Source organism: Peromyscus maniculatus, chromosome 21 (assembly GCF_049852395.1).
Source record: "Peromyscus maniculatus bairdii isolate BWxNUB_F1_BW_parent chromosome 21, HU_Pman_BW_mat_3.1, whole genome shotgun sequence".
NCBI classification, from domain to species: domain Eukaryota; kingdom Metazoa; phylum Chordata; class Mammalia; order Rodentia; family Cricetidae; genus Peromyscus; species Peromyscus maniculatus.
This window is the reverse complement of record NC_134872.1, coordinates 44,880,340-44,906,670: the sequence shown is the minus strand read 5'-3', so window position 1 is coordinate 44,906,670 and position 26,331 is coordinate 44,880,340. Positions and strand designations below refer to the sequence as shown.

The 26,331-nt window shown below is 50.0% G+C and overlaps 1 protein-coding gene across 2 annotated transcripts in view; it reads right to left on the bottom strand.

The window, feature by feature from the left end:
* The window catches only part of Rftn1 (raftlin, lipid raft linker 1), a 210,470-nt gene that overhangs the window by 54,997 nt on the left and 129,142 nt on the right, over positions 1-26,331 (bottom strand). For both annotated transcript variants that reach the window (XM_076557581.1, XM_076557580.1), the window contains exons 5-6: positions 14,583-14,973; positions 6,029-6,232 (exon numbers count right to left, since the gene is read on the bottom strand). In XM_076557581.1, coding sequence (XP_076413696.1) covers positions 6,029-6,232; positions 14,583-14,973 — 595 coding nt within the window. The remainder of the gene's footprint in view (positions 1-6,028; positions 6,233-14,582; positions 14,974-26,331) is intronic.

Below are 26,331 nucleotides of genomic sequence, written 5' to 3'. Positions count from 1 at the left end.
TAAGCTATCACTCTTCCAGCACACACAACAGCAAAGACCACAGGAGTTAAATGAGGGACTGAGATAGCCAAGCGGTAAAAAGCAATTCCTACTTTGCCTGAGGACCCAAGTTCGGTTCCCAGCATCCAGATCAGGTGGTTCACAACCACCTGTAACTCCAGCTCCAGGGGATTCAATGCCTCTGGACTCTACAGGCATCTGCACTCACATATGTCCACACACATATGCATAACTTAAAATAAAATAAACCTTGTTTTTGAAATGATCTGTCTGTGTTTATGTGTATTGGGAAGACAAATTACATCTGAAATGTAGTTCACTACAGTGAGCCAAATGGTGTGAGGTCATGAAACAGACCAGGCTCACATGATCCCTATGTTAACACCATGTACCATATTCTCTCTGCTTTGAACTTCCAGGGTTCAGGCACTATGATACTAAAAAACAAAGGGTGTGGGGCCCTGTGTAAGGGTTTCTAAGATAGCTGTATGAAGTATTTATGACACATAGACATTTTATTTGGAATAGATATACAAAGTTTTGATGTGAAATGTCCCCTGAAGGCTCATATGTTGAAGGTCTGATTGCCATCTGGTGGGCCTTTTGAAAGCAACCAAGTCCCAAAGGCTGAGGCCTCATGGAGCGATGGATCCCCCGATCAAGTCATAATGTCATGGCATTTCTGGGAGGTGGTGGGGGACTGAAGAGGTAGAGCCTAGCTGGAGGTAGGTCACTGGTGACATGCCTAGAAATGCAGATCTTGTCCCCAGACCTTCTGAGCTGCATAAGGTGAGCAGTTTTCTGTCATGACTTCTGTCATGATGCCTGGGAGTGGGCCAACCCCAGACTGAGACCTCTAAAAGTACAAATTTTCCCTGTTCATGCTGCTTTGCATAGGGGTGTGACAGTGATGGACAGCTCTCTAAGGCAGTGTACGTATTCCTCACATGTGTGGCCTGCCAGCCTCAGGGGGTTGGATCAGCTAGGTATCTGAAAAGACGACATCAGATTCACCATGGCTTTGACTGGTGGTTAATGTTTGTTTGTGACAGGGTTTCTCTGTGTAGCCCTGGCTGTCTTGAAACTGACTCTATGGACCAGAGAGGTCTGCCTCCTGAGTGCTGTGGTTAAAGGTGTGTGTGAAGTTAAATGAGGGCTGAGATGACAAGTCCTACTTTTCCAGAGGACCTGAGTTTGGCTTTGTTTGTTTGTTTGTTTGTGCTGGCTAATCTTGTTCATCAACTTCACATCTGGAATCAACTAAAACCCCAGCTGCTGGGCACACCTGTGAGGCATTTTCTTAATCAGATTATTTGAATCAGGAAGATGATCCTAAATGCAGGCTATACCTCCTGGTGGCATCCCATTTGCCGTGTGCCTGCTTGCCCTTACTCTTGCCGACAAGTTCATCTACCCTGCTGCTGCAGCCGGCATTAAACCCAACCAGTGATTGAAAACCAGCAGTTCTACAGCAGTCTCCTAGGACTCAAGCCCCAGATCAGGAACGGGGAGACACCCAGCCTCATAGACCGGACAAATGGGGAGACATCCAGCCAGCTTCCTGGACCTGTAGTCTATGACAAGTAGTGGATTCTCGGTCTTTCTGCTGTGAGATGGCCATGGTCGGACTAAACTGAGCATGCCCTGCAAGCCGGTCGAATGATCAGTTCCATCAGAGAATCCTGGCTAACTCAGACTGGGGTGTAGCAAAGGTATCTAGGATTCTCAAGATGATTTAATTTTTCAAAAGAGCAGAAATGGGGTTCAGAAGGATGGCTCAGCTCTTAGCAGCACTTGCTGCTCCTGCAGAGGAACTGGATTTGACTCCTGGCTGCACGTGGTGGCTCACTACCCTCTGTAACTCCAGTGCCAGGGGATCCTGTGCCCTCTTCTAGCTTCCACAGCACCAGGCATGGATGTGGTGCACATATAGACATGGAGCTAAACACTCATACACATAAATAAACCATTTTAAAAAGGGCTTGGGGGAACAGGAATAGAGAGACACTCAGTTAAGACGACCCCTGTCACCAGGCAGTGGTGGTGCAGCCTTTAATCCCAGCACTCACGAGGCAGAGGCAGGCAGATCTCTGAGTTCAAGGCCAGCCTGGTCTACAGAGAGAGAGTTCCAGCACAGCCAGGGATACACAGAGAGACCCTGTCTTGAAAAAACAAATGAACAAAAAACCAAAATAAAACAAAAAAGGATGACCCCTGTGTGATGCAATGGACAGAACACGTCACTTAGAACATATTGTAGTCAAGTCTTCCTTAGCCAGCTTGTAGAACTAACTACCTTCAAATGTATAGGAAACAGTGACTGGACAAACAGGCAAAAAGACACCGAGGCGTGCTGAGGGAGTCACACTGTGGGCCCTTCCGTGGCCGTGAAGCTGTGTCCTCTTCCGGCAGGAGGCGGGAAGAAAAGCTCCTCTAGGCAAAAGCGCAGATGCCATTGCCTGGGCCAGCGAGTTACTGGACTGGATTCTGGCTCCAATAACCAGCGGGAAGGGTGTTTCTGAAACAAAGGGAGTAATGACTGCCGGGGAGGGAAGGGCAAGGTCAGGGTGGGGATGGGAGGAACACAGGGCACCTGGAGGAGGGGGAGGCGCAGAGAGAACGCCAGGGGTTACAGGAGGAAAGCACCACAAACAAGAAAGACGAGTGGAAGCCAGCAAGGACCACAGGACCGTGAAGGCAAAGTGAGCCCCAAAAGCAGTGACGTACGGAGTGGGGGCCACTGACGGTGGCAGGGAGATGGCAGACTCATGGGTAAGAGATGGGCCATCTAGAGTGTCTTCAGGTGTAAACGTCCCGCTACCCCGACCTTGCCCTTGGCTCCCCACCCAGCCAGTCATCACCAGGCCTTCCTTCTCACCCTTCTGGAAACAGGCTCACTGTGGCCGGCCTGCACTGCAAGGTAGCCCGGGCTCCTCTCGGCTGCTCCCTCTGGTGACTTTGGGGCCTTCCTCTCCACACCCCAAGAATCACCAAAATGCATTTGGGAGGACAAGTTCACACCATGATCCCCACCACCTCCAGCTCCTCTCCGTTCTTTCTCCTTCCCACCTCCTTGACACTTCCTGGCTGTCCCATGAAGAGGACAGCAGCCCTAGGGCTGCCTCCAGGACTGGAAAGGGCCGTCACCCCCAGGTTGCCCTCCTGTGCCACCTGCCCAAGGGACTTGGGGTTAGACAGGTCCCTAATAGATAGCAAGTGTTCCTCTAACCCAACACCCTTGACCTGAGACAAAGGCCCAGCTTACCTGCCCTGCCCCAAGACCAGCCTGACAAAGTCAAGGCCCCATAAGGCCACGCTTACCTCAAAGTTGTGGGCCATCGGCTTCCCTGACTTTGTTCAAACTGACCGACCTTCAATCAGGGGATGAGGACATCTCACAGACCATCAAAACCCCCAGCCCTCTAGGAAAGATTAGATCTTGGGTTCCTGCTCTGCAGGAGGGTCTTCCTGTGTGCCTTGTTCTGTGCGTGTTTCCTCATCCCTAATAAAGCCCCCCCCCCCCCCCCCCCCCCCCCCCGCTCCTTTCCAACAGTTAATTCTGTCAGCTGTGTAGATTTCCCCTGCTGCTACCTGTTATGCCTTAAGTTCCTTCCCTTTATTCTTTAAGTGACCCAGAAGAGGAACCCAATCAAATCCGAGGTGGCATTATGTCCATTTGGGTATTAATAAAGAAAACCCAGGACAGGAACCCAAATTTTGGCACTGAGAGAAGCCTTCTGTATCCTGGGAAGGTAAAAATAGACGCTGGAGTCACCGAGTGTCTCAGACCAAGGCCTTACCTTATTTGCAGGACAAAGTTTTTACTAAGTTTATAGCTCTGTGGAAAATACTTTTGGACAGCAATGTAAATACCCATTTAGAAGTCAGGACAGATAGACGGTTCTCCCCGCCAGGCTGTTGGCAAGGATCTCAGCACGGCTTTCCTTTTGAATTCTGGGAAAGGTCAGGTACCTATTTCTTCCCTGGCCAGTGGGGATCCTCAGCCCCCTTAGAGCAGGGCCACCCTCACCACTGAGCCCCACGGCTCTGCTGCCTCCCTCTGCACAGATTTCACGCCTGACTTCCGCTGCAGAGAGTCCTGCCCCCAGGTTTTCACGCACCGCCTGCAGCCTCCACTGCAGTGGTGTGGGCTGCAGACACTGCGGTCACAGCGGATTCCTCACAATGCGTCCTCAAAGACCGGAAAGGTGGTTTGATGCTGCTAAGGCCAGAGGAGGCTGTGACAGCATTTGACATGGCTGAAGCCGATCTAAAGCCCCGGCAAATCCGTGCGCTTTGCGATGCAGGCTTGGCCAGTGAAGTGAGGGAAGAGCCCAGAGGCTGGCTGGGCTTCCGTCTTTTGAGCCGTCATGATGGCACAATCGGTGGCTTTGGGAGGGCTCAGACGATGGGGCCGACGACACTGACACCCCTTTCAACACCCCGCTTTCACTAGGATGAGAAGAACAATTACCCAGCCACCTCCGGAGTAGCTGCTACCAGCTGTGCATCCTTCAGACATCAGTAAATTAGCCACAGGTTTGTTGAGGAGAGCTTGGCCTGGCCACCCAGACAACAGAAGAGAACAACTATTGCCCCAACCTAAGTGCCACTGTCCCTAAAAAAGCAGGAGTTTATGGGGTCCTCTCTGGCAGCCCCAGGACTGATGAACTGCACTGGGAACACCTACTTCAAGTACCGCCTGCCCCCCTGGTGTTATAGCGCCCATCCAAACAGCCGTGACAATCCCTGGTAAGCCACTTAAGAGTGGACACTGGAGCCACCTGAAGATGGCTTCCTGGTGTATCGAGGAGTCATTAGATCTGCCGCTGGGGAACGGCAAAACTGTGTCCTCAAAACTGCATTCTCAAATCCACTAGAGACATATAGCTATTTAAATTGAAATTAATGAAAGTGAAATAAACTGTAAAATTCAGTTTCTATGTCATAGGTGCCAAAGTTGGCTGGTGGCTACCATGTGGGATAGAACAATCCAGAACATTCTACCATCACAGAGAGTTCTACTGGACAGCATTGTTCTAATGCTTTCCTGAGTCACTCAGTCATTTAACATCATTCACATAGTCACCATGCCTGCTGCTGCTATAACAACCTGTTGACCACATCTCTCATAGTCAAATAGAAATAAGCAAGGACGCTGCATCCAACATTAAGACCTGTCTGTGCTTTATCATCGTTCCAGGCTTTGAATCATCCAGAGCCCACACATTCAGAACATAGGATCTCTAGTCTAAGAATGCTTGCTTGGCACTGCACAGATGATACAGATCCCAACTCCATTCCCCGCCCTGCTAATGCCCGAGAAGCTACACACCATCAAACCTGCTATCAATATCCTGGCAGGCTCTGCTGGGATCCACAAGTTCTGTGTTACATCTCACTTCCTTAAGAGTCCTGCTGACTCAAAACCCTCAGACCTGTCCATGCTGGCACACTAGCCCCACACCCCAAACTGCTTCCTTGTCTGCGAAGGTGATCAACTCACCATCATGTTAACCCCAAATCCTTTCTTGGCTCAAAACCTTTCCCTACTGTGGACAGACTTTCCCTCTGCCTCAAAAGCTGACATCAATAGTACTATTCCATGCAGCAAAGCCCCATAGACAGCCCACTTCTGGGGCAGCGCACTGGGCACTTGAGATTCAGGAGGCTTGTGTCCCAGCAACAGCTCACGGGAGCCAGGTGCTGCCATTATTTCCCACCTCAGACTGTAATCGTGTCTACAGGCAATTTGCACTTCTGGAGTGGCATGATCCGAGGGGGGTAATTAACAGTCCCAGGCAGTTGTATTCTCAAAGTGACAAAGATGGAAACTACCATCAGTAAGGCAAAGCCACCACCTTCATCGGAGAAGACAACAGGTCGCTTCCCAGAGGGTCTAGCCTTTATGAGATCGGCTTGAGATATGTTAATTAGGAATCAAATGCTGTGGGTTTATTGGCTGTGCAGCTTTCAGGATGGAAAGAGGCAAGATCACAGAACAAGAGGGTGGTAAGGCATTCCGTACCGTTGGCCATGCCGAGGTGGAAGACGGCATTCACCAGCACACCGCCTTTCCGGAAGTGGTCACTCATGTGCTCCAGCCAGCTGGCGTCCAGACTGCTCACTGTCTGGCCGTTCCTGGAGACCTGGAGGGGGATGGTGACAGGATAATACTGCCTGCACTTCTGCTGGTTCTTCGGTCTGTTGAAAAAAGCGAAGATCTCCATTTCTGTGGGAATTTGTAAAAAGGATGGAGAGAGAAAAGGTTAGCCCACAGAACAAGTCTGCTAAACCGGGTTCAGGGGAATCTCCCTGGAGCCTGAGAAATGGTATCGGCTGTGAATCCCTGAGGCCACACTCTTGCCAGATAATAAAACTCCATTTCCAGCAGCAACTGAAGTTGCTTCCAGAGAAGAAGGCCTCCAAAGTTGCACTTTGGATGGAGGCTGCAGTGTGTTTTGTTTTGAGATGGGGTTTCATGCACCCCAGGCTGGACTCAAACTGAATTTAGGATCCTCCTGCCTCTACTTACTAGGTGCATGGATTACAGGAGTATGTCACTACACTCAGTTTGGTGGTTCTGCAGACTGAGCCCACCTCATGCATCTTAGGCAAATACTCTACATCCCTAGCTGGGACAAGGTTTTGAATCTGGAATATAATAGATGACTTACTTGGAATTAATTTGCATTGTTAAGCATTTGGAAGAAGTATATTTCTAGAAATGCAAACATAAGTTTTTGCAAAGTAAATGTAATAGTCTTAAAAACAAAAGCAAACAACAACAAAAAAGGATTCATAAAAAGAAAAACACTTCTCTAATTCCAGGAATCTTTTTACATCCTGGACTTGCTATTTATAAACTGCGGGAGAGTTTCCTGGGGCCAAACCCATAATACTCAATCAAGTGCATCAAGTACATTGATATGTAAAAATAAATATGTTCCTGTAAATGGGGGTTCCTGCCTGGAGTAGCAGGTCAGCTCAGTCAGCCAGGCAGGCCCTGGGTGTGAAGCCAGAAGCTCTCTGTTCTTTCATTTATAGCCCAGAAATCAATAATCACTCCCCGACTCCCCCCGAACCCTGCTACTGATTTGCACCCGCTGTTCCTGCTGCCAGCCATGGTTAGCGGGAACCACTGCCAGGAGCAGATCCCTGGGATTTCAATCTACACTGGAGAGCCTGTTTTTGTACCACTCATTTACTCAGGCCATCAGAGCTGCCCAGCTTAGAAAGCTCTGCTTCCACAGGCTGGCTGGGAATACGCACTGGCTGCCAAAGACATCCTTTGAGGTGATATGGAAATCCCACCACCTTTCACACAGAAAACACAAAGTTCATCAAGAACGGTAGGCGTTAGGGAGAAGGACAAATCATACATGTGCTCTGACATGGGACACCTGCACGACTCTGGGATGTAGGCTCTCAAATTTCGGGATTGTAACATTTGGGTGGTATCTAAGTACTAGCTGGTGTGTGTGTGTGTGTGTGTGTGTGTGTGTGTGTGTGTGTGTGTGTGTGTGTACACTCACATGCACATTGCATGCATTATGCATGTGCATGTATAACGTCAGGTGTCTCTTTTGGTGCTTTTGCCGATTGCCTTGAGATGCTGTCTCTCGCTAAGCCTGCCACTCAGGCTAGACTGCATGAGCCGTGCACTCCCAGTCTCTGCCTATGCCACCCTGTGGTGGTGGCTTTGCAGTCATGTGCAGCCACCCCGGCTTTTTACTTGGGTTCTGAGGATCCAAACTCAAGCTGTCACCCTTGTACAGCAAGCACTCTTACTCAGAGATCCACATACATTGATTTGTTTTTTTTTTTTTGTTTGTTTGTTTTTTCAACTGGATCACTTTCCTTTATTTAAATAAAAGGATTTAAAAAGAGAGATTGATTCTTGACCACAGAGGCAAATCACTCCTGCCTGCTATACGGCCATGCCGGGCCAGGAGGTAACACCCCAAAAGTTTCTCAAGTCGGAGGTGCATTCTAGAACAAAGGGAATCCCCCAGCCCCATCTGGTCAAGCACTGGCAAGGTTCCTGAGTCATGAGACCTGTTGTCACCAACAGCTAAAGTGACCAAGAGTTTCATCAAGCTATTCCATCCAACAGAACCAGTGCCTATCTTTGGAAACGGCCACCTGGATTGTATGCAACAACTGCAAGACCAGTCACCAAACCCAAGCACCTTTTCAGTCCACCTGCCTGACCCAAGGTGCTGCATCTATCCTAGAAATGATTTCAAACAGAAAAGTAGGTCCTGGTGCATGCAGATCCAATCACTAGACTGTGCAAGGACGATGGAAGAATGGGGTGACACAAGGCAGCTGGAGATGTGAGAAAAGAAGCCGGGGACTGAGGCTACGGCAGGAATAAGCTGGGCGACCAGGTGTCTTCTAGTCCTTCATACCCGAAGTTCAATAAAAGCAGCAGCTGCTAGGAAGAGCCTGATATGGCGGGTCAAGCTTTCCCCGTAGGAGCAGTTAACACTATTGTAATGTATCTCCTATGTAATATGTAACGTATTGTCACGGGTTGTTTGAGCTCACAGAGAAGCCAGCTCTTGAGGTGGGTCTGCCTGCCCCTATTTCAAACCCAAGCATGCCTGTGTCCGGTGTCCTCCAAGAACACTTGTCTGGGCAGGGTTCTCCTCTCAACTGAGTGAGTGACAGGGAGGAGAGAACAGGAACACAGCTCAAGAGTGGAAACACTGTCCTTGAGGAGAGCCAGAACGCAAACTCAGCAGATGTTCTCTGTCCATCCCGTGACAGGAAAATGCCCACAGCAGGAATGAGGGCCAGTTCAGCCACGGGAGGAAGCTCAGGCAGAACTCTAGCCGCCTGCCTCAACTTCCTCCACCGATTTCGGCTGCATGTTGAAGCACCTGGCTTAATGGTGTTTTGTTGTCTGTCTGTCTGTCTGTTTACCTACCTACCTACCTACTCTCCATTAGCTATTTATTACTTTACTTTGGCTTGCTGCATACCTAATAATTCACTCATTCAAACCCCCAAATATGGCTCTCATGGGACATTCTGCACCCTATAGAACAAGGAGGGCTGTAAGAGATAAGGAGGGCGGAAACGAGATGAACACATGGAGGCCATATTAAAGAGCGGGTTAGCACAGGGCAGCTGGGGCCTCAGCAGGGACCCAGGGCCACTGCGGACCTCACCTCAGACACATCCATTAAGACAACCGAGGTACCCATCTGCTTGGACTGAAAGTCACTCCTGAAACACTACTGGCCAGAACTGTGCACAGGTTTGGTCTGGAGCACAGACCCTGTAGGTAGTTACCGGTAAGCACAATGCAGTGTGAGCAAGAACTCAGAGTTCAGCTGCTGCACTGGGAGAGGTGAGTGGGAGTTTGGTTGTGGCCACACCTGGTAGTACTTGAACACACAGAAGGATCGTCTCCATGCACATGGTGCAATAAAAATACTACTCTCCCAATGCATAATGAAACAGAAAGGGAGCAAGGCTGAAATGAGAAGTGAGAAGGGTGGGGTAGTGGAGGAGGGGGAAGAGCACTCTGGACAAGGTGGGCAAGTGAAGGCTGGGGTGGTGGAGGAGGGAGCACTCTGGACAAGGTGGGCATGTGAAGGCCGGGGTGGTGGAGGAGGGGAGGACTCCAGACAAGGTGGGCATGTGAAGGCCGGGGTGGTGGAGGAGGGAGCACTCTGGACAAGGTGGGCATGTGAAGGCCAGGGTGGTGGAGGAGGGAGCACTCTGGACAAGGTGGGCATGTGAAGGCCGGGGTGGTGGAGGAGGGAGGACTCCGGACAAGGTGGGAAAGGCCTGTAGCATCTAAGCTTTCCAGGCTCCATCCTCCCCAGGAGGCAGGACTGAAGCTAGAGACGGAAATCCATTTTTCAGGAAGGAGAGGGAAACGTCGTGTGAGGAGGAGCCACAGAAGTGTTGCAGTGAGGAGACTGGGCGAGACCTGATCTCAGATCCACAGCCCCTCCATCCCACGGAAACCAGTCAAGACAAACTGTCCCACACTGGTGTGCTTGATGTTCTCCTGCCCCCCAAACTCCAGCCCGCTTCTTATGTGAACCGGGACCAAGGATTCTGAAGAGGAATCCCAAGTTGGTTTAAATTTTCTCAGCTGCTCTATAACTCTACCATGACCCCAGCTGGAAGCTTTTTCCAGATGTGGGAGAGTCCCAAGGGAAGGCATTGTTTCTGAGAACGGCTGAAGGCCTACGCAAGCAGAGAACCCAAAGAGCAGCAGACCATCTTCCCGCGCTCCTGTGCCGTGGGGCCTCACCACGTTTCATTTAGAATTCTTACACTCTCCACGGTCCCCGTACCGTGGGAGGCGCCTCATGTTTGTGACTGACCTGAAAGGGTAAGTGGAGGACATGGAGACCCGTGCTGGGATTGGCCAAGCACAGCTAGGCGGATGGTCCTCGCCATGCTGTAGGAAGGGGGCAAAGGAAAGGCACGCAGCTCCGGGTCCCACACCTGGGCCTGAGGGCTGAGCTACAGAGTCCCGATGGAAGCCTGCAGCTTGCTTGTCTGCAGTTATGGAACCAGAGAGCCGGATCACGTGAAAGAGCCACAGGGACTGGTGGGATTTCAGTTTCCAAGGAGAGTTCTAGTTTGGAGGAAATAGAATGGAGAACTGAATCTGAATTGTGGTCATCGGAAGCCAGACTTGGAGGAGTCAGCTGAACTGGAAGAACCAGGCACAGCTGGGTGGGGACCGCGGGCTGCTTAGGTCATGGGCAGGGGGAACCAGGATGAAAACCTTCTACTGAGGCAGGGCTGTTGTGTGTGGCGGGAGGACCCCACCAAGGCTGCGTCACACTTCCGGGCCAGCGTGAGGCCACCTGAGATGACAGCAGAGGACAGAGGCCAGTGCACACAAAGGAACAGCCAATGGTTATGAAGTCACAAACGCTGAGGCAGATCCAGACACAGGTACCACAGCAAGGTGTGACCTCCCACCACACCCCACTCCCTCAGCTTCCACAGGAAGTCCTATGTCCGACAGGGCCGGCTGCAGCTCTCAGAATCCCAGCCAGTGAGCAGCAGAGCCCAGAGGTTCTCACACCTCTCAAACCCTGGTCTCATGCCCAAATCTAGTAAGAGGTTAGTTTACTAGAACAAAGTAGAAGCTGGTGGCCGCAGGTGGGGACAGCAGGAGGAGTGCCTAAGAGGCCACTGAACAGAGCCCTCTCAGCCAGAAAGGTGACTGGCACCTCACCCCCACACTGGCTGGCACCTCACCCCCACACTGGCTGGCACCTCACCCCACACTGGCTGGCACCTCACCCCCACACTGGCTGGCACCTCACCCCACACTGGCTGGCACCTCACCCCATACTGGCGGGTACCTCACCCCCACACTGGCTGGCACCTCACCCCACACTGGCTGGCACCTCACCCCCACACTGGCTGACACCTCACCCCCACACTGGCTGGCACCTCACCCCACACTGGCTGGCACCTCACCCCCACACTGGCTGGCACCTCACCCCACACTGGCTGGCACCTCACCCCACACTGGCTGGCACCTCACCCCACACTGGCTGGCACCTCACCCCCACACTGGCTGGCACCTCACCCCACACTGGCTGGCACCTCACCCCATACTGGCGGGTATCTCACCCCCACTCTGGCTGGCACATCCAGGCAGTTCTTGCTTCTTGAGCAAAGGGGTATTGAGGCTGTATTGCACAGGGATCTCATATCAACAGGAAGCTCCCAGAAGAGAAATCCAAGTCAATGAGCAAGAAGGGTATAACTCCTGGACCACAATGTGGGATGGGGTCAGCCTACCTGCTCTCCCTATAACTCCTGGACCACAATGCGGGATGGGGTCAGCCTACCTGCTCTCCCTATAACTCCTGGACCACAAGGCAGGGATGGGGTCAGCCTACCTGCTCTCCCTATAACTCCTGAACCACAATGTGGGATGGGGTCAGCCTACCTGCTCCCCCTACAGCCCCTGAAAACCCACTGTGATCTGTCCCCAACCGGATCCACTCCTAGTGTTTCCTACACAGGAAACAGATTGACAGAGGAGGGACTAGGAGGGAGGTATCCTCTCGATTCTTTTTCGATTGTCTTGCTGTGGTTGTCCACCTGGCAGCAACAGTTCAGCCTCCTTAGGAGGTTTGTGGGGCGGGGCTGACAGAAAGTCAAGAGGAGAGCTGAGGAAGGGTATGGACGGCGGGCTGGGGTTGGGTGTTTCCAGGGCAGGGTAGTGAGCAGATGCCTCAGGGAAGGAATCAGCTAAACTCCACAGGAAAAGGCTCAGGAGACAGGCTGGGGGTCAAGTGAGGGCTGTGACCTGGGGAGAAAGGGTCCTCGGATGTCCAGCCTTCAGAAGGCAACGTGCCTTATCTGTGACATCTCCTGTCACAGTTGTGGTGAGGAGTAATTGAGATAACTCCTGGGGAAAACTGGACCAGTGCCCTCCACTAATAACTCATGTTTACCAGATAATAAAATAAGCCAGCGAGAGGACGAGAGGGTCTTGAGCTGTTTGCAAGCCACGGCCTGGGTTGTATGTGCAGAGGGAGGTAGTTGTCTACCTGGGGAGACTACCTGGGGGGCTGTGAGGGCCAAAGCCCCCACCTCTCACCAGCAGGAAATCCCACTTCCCACTCACAGTTGGGCTGAGGCCTCCAGGACACATTAATTAACCCACCATTTCCCAAAGGACTTGAGTTTGCAGAAGAGGACATGGTCCTGAGGAAATGGAGACTGTAGCCCAAGGTGCTTTAGGTGTTAGGCTCCAACATTCAGCTCTAGGAGATCCTGGGCCCGGAGGGAGGCAAGGAGCCACAGGGCAGAAACAGGGTATTGGGTATCTGAGAAGAGTCTTAGGAGAGGCCTCCCAGGGTCAAGGGTCAACCCCAGAAAGCAAAAAGTCCTGAGGTCTAGCAGAAAGATGGGATATCCACACTCTGGACAGACTCCCGGGATTAATGGCCTCCTTTCTCCTTAAAGTCAGATTCTGTGAGAGGTGGCACTGTGGAGCCAGGGCCCCGAAGAACAGCTCACACAGGAAGTCCTTAGCACCAAACATGCATTGAGCCTTTTCACAGGAAATATAGTCCTTTATAGAGCAGGGTAGGGCATGTGTCTGGTCCTAGCTAGAAGGGGCACGCAGACATTGGTTTCTTATCAGCGGTGCTGCTGGCCTCCTGTGCCTCCTGTCCCTTGCTCCTGGAAGTCACGCCTGACCTGGGCCCTCATGTTCCCCACGGTTCCACAGACACCCTTCCTCCCTGTCAGAATTCAGCACGCACAGTCTCCAGCCCCAAGATGGAGCTTCTCAGGAGCCTCACATCAGATCTAAATCTGAGCTACCATCAGGGTGAGGGATAAGTCTACCTCAGGGGGATGAAAAATCATAGGAAGAGCTCTAAACCAAGGATCAATGTCTTGAATAAACGACAGCTCCACCACATCTCAGAACTGAGGCAGCCCCAGTTCTTCTTTGGAGCAGCCCTGCAATTAGATCTCAGAACTGGCTGTCCAGTAACTTTCTTCTCATGAAGTTCTGATGTAGCCAAAGAAACCATTTCCCTGTTTCCTACTCTCCAGACACCCTCAGCACTTGTAAGAGGCCAACTTCAAGCACCAGTCAATACAGCAGCAATGGCCACTGGGACATGATGCAGAAAGGTCTACACAGATGCCCTCACGAGGCTTTGTGAGAATTCTCCTGTCAGGCAATTCATGGTCACCTCCCAAAAGCCAAAGAGGCCCCCATTGCTAACAGAAGGGCCTCACTCAATGGATGTGATTTCAAGGCAAAGTAGAGAAAAGGAAACTTTGAAAACTACAGAAAGATTCGGGAAATCCTATCATTCTATTATTACACAGGAAAGACCAAGTAGAGAGGTATCACGGACGGATGTCAACCCCACCTGTAGTCCTATGCCAGGTGTGCCAGCCGGAAGTGGTAGGAGAACTCATCTGAATCGTAAGGCTGGCACAGAGCCTGGGAATCCGGAAGTCCTAGTAAATGCCAGCTGTAGCTGAGCTGCTGTGTGACGTCATCAACGCAATGGCCATCACCACTGAGAAAGAAACCCCACACTGGCAGCCTCTGCCTGGCGGGGCAGTTTCCCCATGGAGCTCACTGTCACTGCGTGCACTCCCTGCTCTCAGATGTCCCCATCCTCACAAGCAGAACACTGCCCTGGCACGGTATGCCCTCCAAGCCTTCCGACACCCTTGTTTTAGGCAGACATTCAGAAGTGGAATGCCCAAGCTCACTGGAGAGTGGCTCACAGACATTGCCTCTGTGAGGGGAGAGACGTGCCTGGCAACACATGAGCTCGGAATGAGACCGTTTCATCTAGAAGCACTTCGGGAGTCCCTGTAAGTCCGTTTTCTCTGGGCTCTGTCCCCCCACCACGATCCACAACCACAGCAGGTAAATAAACAGCTGTGAGGCCCAGACAGCAGCTTGATAAACTTTCGCTTGTTCAAAGTACTGCTGTGTCTACATACTAATTGCGTTTCTCTTTCCTAAGAGGCCCTGGGGGGTAATAAAACGCTGTTAGCCTCTCTTTAAGCAGCTCAGAACTCCTAGTGCTGACACTTACTCCTTGAGAGCAGCTCTTCATGTCCATTCGAGGGGTCATCCTCTGGCCCATCCAGTGTTGGGCTCAACTCCCGCCGTGGAAGCTCGCCAGCCCCCGACTCTTCCGAGGGAGCAGAAATGCCAGGCTGCTGAGCAGTAGGCACCTCCCCTGTGGAGCCCTGGCTGGGTTCTGGTCTTCGGTTCTGGTCTGCAGTGGCAGCATCCATATCTGCAGCCTTCGGGGTATCGTTTTCCAAGGATGCATGGTCCCCAAAGGTGTGTTTCACTTCCCTGGCATCCGCAGCACTGTCGGCAACGGGCGCTGAGTGGCTGCTGCCTGCCGAGTGCACAGAGGACTGGTACTGAGGCACCACACTGACGAACTTCAAGCCCCGACTCGCAGCCTCCTGTACCTGGGAGACAAAGAAAAGGAAGTGTTGTAAATGCATGGGCATGGTCAGGCACTGAGGCCTCTGTGCATTCCTGTGTAAACATAAGGGACATCGGGCTGTAGAGGCTGGAGGGACATGTCAGGCCTGGTGGGTTTCACTGTTAGAAAAACTTAAGCATTTGGTTATTGAAACTCTCTCTCTCTCTCTCTCTCTCTCTCTCTCTCTCTCTCTCTCTCTCTCTCTCTCTCTCTCTCTCTCTCTCGTGTTTGTGTGTGTGTGTGTGCCGTGTTACACATAGCTGTGAGCTGCCTGGCATAGACAGGTGCTGGGTTTTCTACAAGTGGTCTTGCTGCTCTGCCCTCTCTTACGTTTTTATTTTTGAGACAGGGTGTCACCATGCTGTCTTGGCTGGCCTTGGGCTACAGATCCCCCTGAGCCTGCCTCCCCAGTACTGGCATTACAGGAAGGAACCACTGACTCTCCCCCCCCCCTTTATTTGGTGGATGCATATGAACATGTGGATGCCAATACACATGTGAGCATGTGAGTCTAGAGGCCAGAGGTCAGCATCGATCATCCTCCTTGATTGCTTGCCACCTTTATTTTTTGAGACGGAGTCTCTCAATGAGACTCATCTGTCTGTCCAGGCCACTGACTGACCAGGGATCCACCGCTCCAGAGACCCCTGTCCCTCCCCTGTGCCCAGCAGTGGAAGGACAGCGTGTGCTGCCATTTTCAGTTTTTAACCTGAGTTCTGAGAGGAGCCAAACTCAGGTCCTCATGCTTTTGTGGGGGGCACTGCGCCAGCTGATCAGCTCCCTGAACCTTTCGTTTTCATTTTTTAAGAGGCTGGAAAAAGGATCTGAAAGAATTAGCTCAGACAAACAGAATGTGAGAGAGGAAGTTCATGTGACAGTTTATATCTTTCTACTCCATCACCGGCTTCCCTCCCATGAGGCCGGAGCACGAACACTCCCACACTGCACTGCATCCCCTCCCTGCCTGTGGCAGCACACGGTCCGAAGAGCCTCCTTCTGCAGACAGAGGACCAAGATGGGGAATCTGATGGGCATCCTTCCCAGTGCTGCCCTCGGCCTAAGGAAGCCACGGTACCCCCAGGCCACCCCAGTCCCACAGCTAAAAGCAAGCCCGTGGCTCCCCAAGCCCTAGTACATGCCATCTCAAGCAAGGAACCAGGAAGCTATTCTCCCTCACTCCCCAGGGCCAAAAGAGGAGCCTGAACATTTATCTATAAGGCGTCTGATGCCACGTGACCTCCATGAAAACAGCCCCAAGCAGTTGAATTTAGTAGGAAGAACACGGAAAGAGAAACCGAAAGTAACAGTATAATGAAATCAGCAAATCAGCCAGTCTGGAGATCCCCCACCCTCCAAGCTCAAGCAGAGGGACCAATGAGCAGAGAGGACTGCCTCGGAGCCACTGAAGTGTTAGTCTCTGACCACTAAAAGGATGATCTCAGAAATCCTGAGGCTTCTGCAGTGATCAGCTATAATCTCGAATCAGCAACAAGTACCGGCATGGAGCTCCTGGAGGAGTGATCTCCCCAGCCCTCCTCAGTCCAGCAATCCTGTGTTACATGGGGTCATCTTGGTTCCACACAGACAAGTCTAGAAAAATTCTATAGCAGTTGCAGATGTACACGCCAGTTTTCTGTTTTGATTTGATTAAGGTGTAGCCTGTGCCAGACAGAGCAGTAACCGCAGTAGGCCTACTGTGGACCTGCTGTGTGCTGGGCACTGCGCTGGCATTTACATGGTTGTTTTGGTTAATCATTGTCTCCATTTTAGATGAGGACAATGAGGCTGAAGGGTAGGGAGTCATAAGTGCACAGTGGGGAGCCAGAGTTCAAGGCCAGACCTGGGCCAGAGCAGACCCGAGACCCAGTGGGCGCCTCTCAGGCTTTCAATCCGTACAGGTCGGTGCTCCGTGTTCTCACTTCATCAGCTTTGTGACTAGAAGCAAGAACCTGAGGGGACCAACTCCAGGAAGAAAGGCAACTTGATCCTGGCTGACGGGCTCTGAGGTTCTAGTCCTTTGTGGGAGGGTAGGACAGCCCACATCACAGTGGCTAGGACGTGGCGGGAGGGGCACCTGGACTCATTAGCTTTATCCCCCCCTTATTCTACCCAGGGCCCAGCCTATCCAGTGGTGTTACGCTGTTCAGGAAAGATGCCCCTTTACACACACACACACACACACACACACACACACACACACACACACACAGAGAGAGAGAGAGAGAGAGAGAGAGAGAGAGAGAGAGAGAGAGAGATGCACTCTACCATCAGCTCCTCATTATCATTGCTGGGTATGTGTCCACCCACAGGCCCATGACTGGCTCAAAATTCTCTTCAAAGGCCATGAAGAAGGGGGGGGGGCAAAGTCCCTCTTCTTAATCATTAATCCATGACCTTCACCTGGTTTTGAAATTATTTTAAAAAGCTTCTGAAAGATAACACAGATAATCAAGTTTTTTTTTTTCAATAATTGAGTAAAACCGAAATTTATTATAAGCCACAATCGTCCTAGGGACCTCCATGATATATATAGCCTCCATGGTTCTATGGGTTGTGGTCTGATTGTTCTTTATTTTATATCTAGAATCCACTTATGAGTGAGTACATACCATGACTGTCTTTCTGGGTTTGGGTTACCTCACTCAGGATGATTTTTTCTAGTTCCATCCATTTGCCTGCAAATTTCATGCTTTCATTGTTTTTCTCTGCTGAGTAGTACTCCATTGTGTATAGGTACCACATTTTTTTCATCCCATTCCGGATAACCAAGTTTTAAAAGAAAAGAGTGAGATGGTAATTGTATTAAAGGCCCTTCAGCTGAGAAAAGCGACTGCTCACAAAGCATAGCTCTGAGTTTGCCAACAAAATGGGCAAAAAGAGGAAGTCCTCCCATGGAAGTTAATGATCAGCTCCTGGGCTACTGCTCAGCCACAGAGAAAAGGGAGCCCCGGACCTGTTCCTCAGTGACATGGGAAATGGTGAGTGGTGCAGACTTGCAGTGCCTCAGTGGCGTCTATAAACGGGAGAACCAGGAGTTCCGCATGGCAGACTGCATATGTGCGTGCACGGATCAGGGCGTAGCACTAGTGTCCACCATGACTGCCGGGCTGTCTTCTGTCCGTCTGGGGCTTTGGTGGCCATACAGACCCTGCTGGGCTCATCAGGCAGAAAGGGAGAGGGTTCTGCACTCAGTCCCTGCTCACCCCAGACTCCTGTGCCCTGAAGTACTCTGTGCTGAACTTACCCTCTCAGCCAGTGTTCTCAAAGCCAGGTCCCTAAGCACCAGTGGGAACTTGTGAGCAATGTGGATTCTCAGATACTGTAGACATACCGAGTCAGCTATTTGGAGGTGAGCCCTGCAGCCCAAATCGTGGCCCAGGATCGCCTTGTCTCTGCATGCTGTAAGGCCCTCTGCACTAGCCTTGGGGTATTCTGTACTGTTGTGTACACAGTGATGGAGTGACGGTCTGATGGGTAGCCATGTTTAACGTGTACCTGTAGATATGTGAACACCTGTAATGCATGCATGTGTATGCCCTTCCTCCTGGAGTGGGCTCTCTGCTAGTGAGATGGTGGTGGATTACGTTTCCTGTTCTGGAATTCAACAACCCATCTACTTGTTCTCTCTACTGGCCCAGATCAGCACACTGTGATCAGCATGAGGGAGCCTGAGGCAGGAGGATTACAAGTTTGAGGCCAACCTGGGTTACATGGGAGGGAAATCAGGACTATAAGCATCAAGCATTATATAATAGAAGAGGACTGAGGTATGGATTGCTGCAGAACTGAAGAACTCATTCTTGAAAGCATTAAAATATGGTTTAATTTTTACAATATTATGCTTCACATAACCTACTCGAGGGCCAAGTTTGCAAGAGGCTTTGAAGAATGAATATAAGTTTACCTCATATTTGAAGGAAAGTGGAAAATTCTACATTAAAGGCAAGAAAAAAGTTATACACAGCAAAAGTCTGAAGATGGGTAGTAGCCTGATGTGCTACAGAAACTTGTAGAAATTTTTTTCTGAAACATGACAGGAGAAGCCAGGAGCACCCAGAACCACAGGGCAGTATGCCCATATGCCTTCAGCAGAGGCTCACACCACGTGGTAGTGCATCCCTGACACTCCCACCTGGTTAACTTGGGAAGGAAAGGGTAGAGTCTGGGGGCAGGGAGTACAAGATTTCTTCAAATTCATCTTTTATTTCAAACATCAGTGTGAATTTAACATACCATTTCACGGTTCTGCAAGCACGTGCCCCTTTCAAGAGCTGCTGAGGTGAAATGCGCCCTCAATCCCAAGCCTTCCAGGAATTCACCTCCTGAACAATGAAGTATCTCTTCGTGTAACTGTCGCAGCTCAGTGCGGAATGATGAGGCTGAGGGGTACTGACTTTTCAAGAACTCAGCACAGGCCGCCCAGAAAGAGCAAGCCATCTCATCAGCCCGAAGACTGCATTTCTTTTCCATAAAGATCAATATTTGGGGACCAGAGAGATGGCTCAGTGGTTAAGAGCATGTACTGCTCTTGCAGAGGACCCAGGCTCAGTTCCCAGCACACGTCTGATAATTTATTACAGTCTATAACTCCAGCTTCAGGGATCTGACGCCCTCTTCTGGCCTTCACAGGCACCTGCACTCATTCACACATACCCACACATGACACATAACTAAAAATAAAATATTTTATTTAAAAAAGATGGTATTTGTCTAGATCCTAGGATCCCCCATCTCCTGGTGTCTAGCTCCCCAGTGCAGACACTTTCAATTCTCTTTCTCAGAAAGTCATCTGACCAAGTCTATAGCTAATCAGGGTCCTGTCTGTGTCTCATTCACTTGTTTATTCAATACCATTACAGAACAAGTCTCAAATGCATACTAATGCCAGGTATTGTTGGGATTGATCTGGGTTCATCCAGGGCCACCAGCTCTCCTCGGCCTCACTCTCTCCTGGGTGACTCTAGCCTGTAGTTTCAACACTGATCATGTGTGTCTTTAGTCCCAGCTGTCCTTTCAAGTTCTGAGCAGTACGACCGATGAGCACAGCTGCCGGATCACCACCCACCGTGCCTCTGAATCTGGAGACATGGGTCTCTCCTTCCTCCTCCAGACCTGTCCCTCCCCTGCTGCATACAGCCAAGGTCATCTTACTCCAACTACAGCTGGACATCATGAGAACTTCAAGCCTTGCTATAGTCTCCAAGCGCCCAAGATCAAATCAGTGCAAAGTCGTAAGTAACCTGGTCACCTCAGCTGTGGAGTTTCCAGACTATCACATGCACAATCACAACCGTAATGAGGCAAAACAGCAATTAACACTGTATAACTCGTCTGCAAAGTGCATCTGCATGCATTTTATTAGGCCTCCAAACAACCGCTTATAGCAGAGGAAGCCTGTCAAATTTCCCAGAGCTCAGAAGCAATGTCGTACTCATCCTGAACACCTTAAACCTGGACTGAAAGTCTTTCCCTCATACCACAGGGCCTCTGCTGAGATGCCCATGCGATGCCAGTCTAACTCCATGCACACTCACACCACACTAGGAACTTCCAGGTAGGTATGGAGAGCTAAGTACTGCCATTTGGACTGAGCCAAGACTCAGTCCAACACTTTCTATCATGTTAGAACAAACTCCATGGTAATGGAGTCAGGATGTCAGAGAAAAGGTGTCTTTTGAAATTTAATTATGTAAGAGTCTCAATTGTAAAAAAAAAAAATCAACTTTGGTTACATTGTCAAGGAATCACTTTTATTACACACTTACACACATATACACACATGCATACACACACGACATTCCCAAAACATCTAAGATGGACTAGTACCTTCCATTTTAGAATGGGTATCTGTATTTTAGAGTACATGTACCAGCCACAGTGAAACCGCTGAGAACTGGGACACGGGTCAGGTTTACTTCTTAAGTCCTAAGAGCTATGGGTAACGTGGGAGAGAGACACAAGGCCTCTGTTACAGATGGGAACAGACAGTTTCAAGGCTGCCATCTGAACCCAACAAGGGAGGTGCCATAGCTAATTTTGTGTCACCCTGTCTATGCTATGGTGATCACTTGTTTGGTAAAATACTATGCTAACCTAAATATCGCTAAAAGGGTAATTTAAAGGTATGATTGACACCCACAATCAGCTGACGTTCCATAAAGTAGGTCAGTTCCACAATGCAGTGGGCCTCAACCTATCAGCTGAAGGACTGATGGCCATGTGCTGTATCCAGACTCCAGGACCTAGGAGGGGCTGGGTGAGCCAGAGGGATTTGGTGCTTGCTTCTGCCTGGCTAACAGATTCTCCACCATGTGCTGAGAAGGTCTCCATATAGACCAAGGGAAGTCACAGCTAGAGTTAGTGGACTTACTTTTGACAAATTATTGGAGTATCTATCTTTATGACAAGCTTGATGAATGCCTGTAAATCATCAGCTAATTAACACTGAAAATCAATACTCACTGCTTAAAAAATTTTAAAAGAGTTGTTTTACCCAATATAATAGCTCCTAGCAATGCATGGCTATAAAATTAATTCAAATAAAAATCTTCAATTCCTCAGTCATCACTAGTGACTACCCTACTGGATAGTGCATATCTAGAAGATTTCTGTAGTGACGAAAAGTTCCATCTGGTGTAGCTGCTATGGAGCATGATACAGCATGTAAAATGGCAAATGATGGGGGCTGGAGATAAGGCTCGGTGGGCAAGGGCATGCTCTTAGAGATGACTGGAGTTTGGTTCCCAGGACCCGCACCTGAAACTACAGCTCCAGATGAGCAGTGTGCTCTTCTGGCTTCCGCAGGTACCCACACTCATGTACACACCCCCACACAGACACATATCCATACACACAGTTTTTAATTTTAAAAGTACTAAATGATGGAAAGCGTTTGAGGCCTATAATACACTCCAAATACTCCTTAGGTCAGAACTATTGTTCACTCTAACCCTCCTCGTAATTCATGGCCCCTGGTGGGGGCCTTGGCACACACCAGAAGTCTGCAAACAGAACTATGAACTATGTATGTCAGGACTGGCACAAAAAACTGCTGTTCTGGGTTGCACGGTTTACATGAGTCTTTACGGTGAATATTTTATCACGTCCACAAAACCCTCCCCATTTCTGTCACCTCGACTGATGCAGCTTTCTGAAAAGACAGTCTCAAAATAACACGCTCCTGTGCTCACATGTGAAGCCTGCCTGTAGGGATGCGTTAACACTTAGCTTCCGGAACAGGGTGCTTTGCTAGGCAATTACTGCGTGTGCATGAGCAGTGGTGGCAGTGGTGGCGGTAGTGGTGATGATGATGGTGGTGGTGGTGGTGGTGGTGCTGGTGCTGGTGCTGGTGCTGGTGCTGGTGTTTTCTCTGGTGACCCAGCTTTCAGGAATGAATCTTAGGCAAGCAGCCTGAAGACCCAGAGCTTTGGACCCAGCTCTGCATCTTGCTACTTACTTTACTTGTCAAAGCGTCATCTACAACACGGGACTATAATACTCATTTAGCCATCAGGTAAGAATCTTATAACTGCCCTCTATAATGGATGGGGAATAGGTTCTGGGGAAACAGAAAAATGGCATTACCCTGCCATCCTGAATGCCATATCATCTGAGAAGCCCCAAAGAGTTAACTTTTTCATTTTTCTTGAACCACCTAACTCAATTTGAGTTGCCAGTCCTGAGCTCTGGTGGGCTGCAGATGAAGGGAGGTGGAGCTTCTGATTCTCTGCTGTTAAGGGTGAGCTGGGAGAGAGCATGAGATGTGCTGTAGTATAGTTCATCAGGACAAATCTCCTTAAAACAAACGGAAGGGCTAGAGAGATTGGTTAGCAGTCAAAAGTGCTTAGTGCTCTTAGAACCCAGGTTTGGTTCACAATGCCCACACGGCAGCTCATAACTGTAACAGTAGTTACAGGAGATCCAAAACCATCTTCCAGCTTCCATAGGCACTCAGCAAGCTTGTGGTGCACATACATGCATGCAGGCAAAACATTCATAAATATATGAGTGTGTGTGTGTATGTGTGTGTGTGCTCGCGCGCAAAATAAACATAAAAAAAGAAGAGCTAGGCCCAGAGCTCCAGTTTCCCACTACACAGAGAGTGGAGTGCATGTGGGGCTACAAGTCAGTATGAGTTGAGGGGCAGTGGTATTGAACTCCCAACCATCAAAGATTTTCCACCAGCTTTTGGGGAACCAAACCCAGTAGAAGATACCAGCTCCATTTCAAAAGTCTAAATGAAAATCGCAAAAAGGATGAAGACAAAAAGGGATTCCTGTGAGGAGGATCTGATGGTGTCAGAGCTTCCACACCATGTAGGGGGCAGGGAAAGAGCTGGACTCAGAGCTGGACCTGGCACCTCCAGCCTTGCCAGGAAACGTCCTCCACCCAACCCCACCACCCACTTCTATTTGTTGGCATCATTCTTCTTATCTATGGTGAAGTTCCTTCACACAGCACAAGAACATGACCATTGCCAACTTGCCACTTTTCCTACCAATAGCTTAGACACCGGAGACAGAAACTGTAAACTTCCTGGTACCCACAAGGAAATATTCCAGGGACTGGGCCTACTTGATACATCTACAACACAACCCCTACACCCAAGGTTCTAAGAAACATGCAAGGGCCAGATCAAGACATTTGCCACTAGACAGTGTTCTCTCGACATGGCAGAGATGCCACATATAAACTCAGCAACACAGTTGCCTAAACATGACCTGCATAATGCCAACACTAGTCAACATGCGATGCAGATGGGGAAATCTGACAAGCCTCCCCCCCAGGATGAAGAGCTGCTGAGAGAAGGAGCCTCCGTCTTCTCCAGGATGAGCGCCCCGACAGGTCATCCAGTCCCAAATGGTCAGCCCTGAATGTATACACTTGTATGAGAAACACTAAATAGGTGCATTAGGGTGTGAGAGAAAGGGGGGAGGGGGAGGGAGAGAGACAGAGAGACAGAGAGAGAAACAATAATTATAGATGAAGCCATAAACTTTAGAGAGTAGGAGGAACATGGGAAGGAGGGTTAAGGTAGCATAAATGATATACAGTATTCATGAATGAAATTATGAAAATAAAAATTTTAAATTAAACAAAAGATCTCAGGGAACAACTTTGATTGGCTTAGCTTAGGTCAGGTGTCCACCTCTCAGCCAATCAGTGCTGGCCTGAGTGCAGGGTGGTTCTCAAGGAAATCACACAGCTGAATGATGTGATCTTCAAGAATTATTGTTTCAAGGCAGACAAAATAAGCTCGAATATTTTTTACGTTACATCACATGATGGGAAGCAAAGCTTGCATTTTTGTTCATGCCCTCCTTGTACCAACAGGAACATAAGGGATGATGATGACAAGGAGGCAAAGGCTACAGCAGACAAGTGACATCCGGGGCAAGCAAAGCTACACAGTTAGATTTGTATCCAGCACACTGATGTATTTTTGGTCAAAACTGTTTCTGCTCCCTTGCTCTAAGGAGTTCTGTCTGGCATAGACACAGCATTTATCCACTTCCCAGAGAATGGCGACCCCCACCAGATCTACGCAAGACTGTCCATTGACACTGTCTGGAACCAAGCTCCTACCAGGCTACTCGGCAGCCACCTCTGACTCACCCCTCAGCGCTTGCCATCTGCAGCATGAGCACACACCTGAGCACACACCTGAGCACACATGTGCTGCATATGCTCAGACAGGATCCTGAAGCAAAGCAAAGACCCCAGCTCAACAAAACCTCCGTCCTTCAGATTAGAGCACCTAGGAAAACATTGGGCAGGGAAAAGCCTCCTCCCACTGACAGAAGATCCCTGGCTTTGTGACATCCTGGTATATACGGGGTGGGGGGTGGGAGAGGCTGGGGCCAGAAGTCACAGTTCAGTACCATCTCCTTAGAGCCACGTTCATCAAGGGACAAGGAGCAAGAACTATGTGGAGGACCAGAAGGAGAGGCAGATGTCTGCTAACCAGGAGATACAGCTCTGGACTCTGAGAGGTTAGAGAGCTGCTCACCATTGCCCAAAGCAATTAATCTGCTAGGATTGAGACTGGAGAGATGACCGAGGAGGTAAAAGCACTTGTTGCTCTTGCAGAGGACCTGGGGTCAGTTCCCAGAACTCACAGCGTGGCTCACAACCATCTGTAAGTCCAGCCCAGAAGCCTTCTTCTGACCACACTGGGCACTAGACACACATGTGCTGCATATGTGTATGTATGTGTGTGTATGTGTGTGTGTATATATATATATATATATATATATATATATATATATATATATATATATATACATACATACAGGCAAAACACTCTAAAAATATTTTTTTTTAGTGATGCTAGGATGACAGGAATGTGCTGGAAAAAGCCAAGCAAACTGCCATGGGGTTCAACACCACCGGAGGGAAGATCCGGGAAGCTGTTTTGAAAGTCACGTGGATGACTGAGTTTCTCATCCCTGCCTAGCATGTTCCTGCTGTGACACCTGTTCTCTTTTCCCTGGGTCCCTCCAACAATGGTCACATCCCTTCCATCCACCCAGAGCCATAAGATATGGACATGTCTGTAGACAGGCACTGGACTTCCTCTTTCCTCAACTCGCCTGCCATCCTCGTAGCCGGAGACGACATCAAAGCCAGCCACGGTGACCTAGTCATCCCTGAGGACTTCCCTCTTCTCTGCTCCCTGCATCGGGGTGTCCTGGCCTAGGCTAACCCTTGGCCACTTGTGAACCCACCTCCCGGTTGGCCACTTTTCTCTTTCCTAACTAGCTCTTCCCACCTAATGTCCAGTTAAGTTCAGGCCATCACTGAAAGTGTCCGGTTAAAGGACAAGTGCTTTCCTCACACTGATGAGGCCCCAGGCGCCATCCTCAAAACAGGAACATAGCAACCGACAGAAGAAAGGAAACCAACCAAGGCAGCAGCCAGAAGTAGGCCTCCCCCACCCCGCACTGAGTGTCCCTTGAAGGCTTGACTGGGCTGGCTTCGCTTCCAAGCCTGAAACCTACCCACAGCCATCCTGTGACCTCCACATTGCCAACCCCAGAGGCCTTCTCGGGTCCTATTCCCATCCACCACCTCTCTGACATGCAGCTTCCCCGATGTACTCCCCAGCTCCACAGACCTCTGCTCGTTTATTCCTCTACAACCATCTGTTCACGGTGCTCACACCAGCTACCCTGGGCTGCTGGGGTGGGGGAGGCTTGCTATTACCTCTCCAACAAACTCCAATTCTTAACTCCACTCTGCAGACCCCATCCCTGGGACCCTCCTGAACTGGGGCTTGTCCCTCTCTCAGGCCATGTCCCAGCTTTGTTCTCTCCTAATCACCTTCACGAACCCTAGTTTT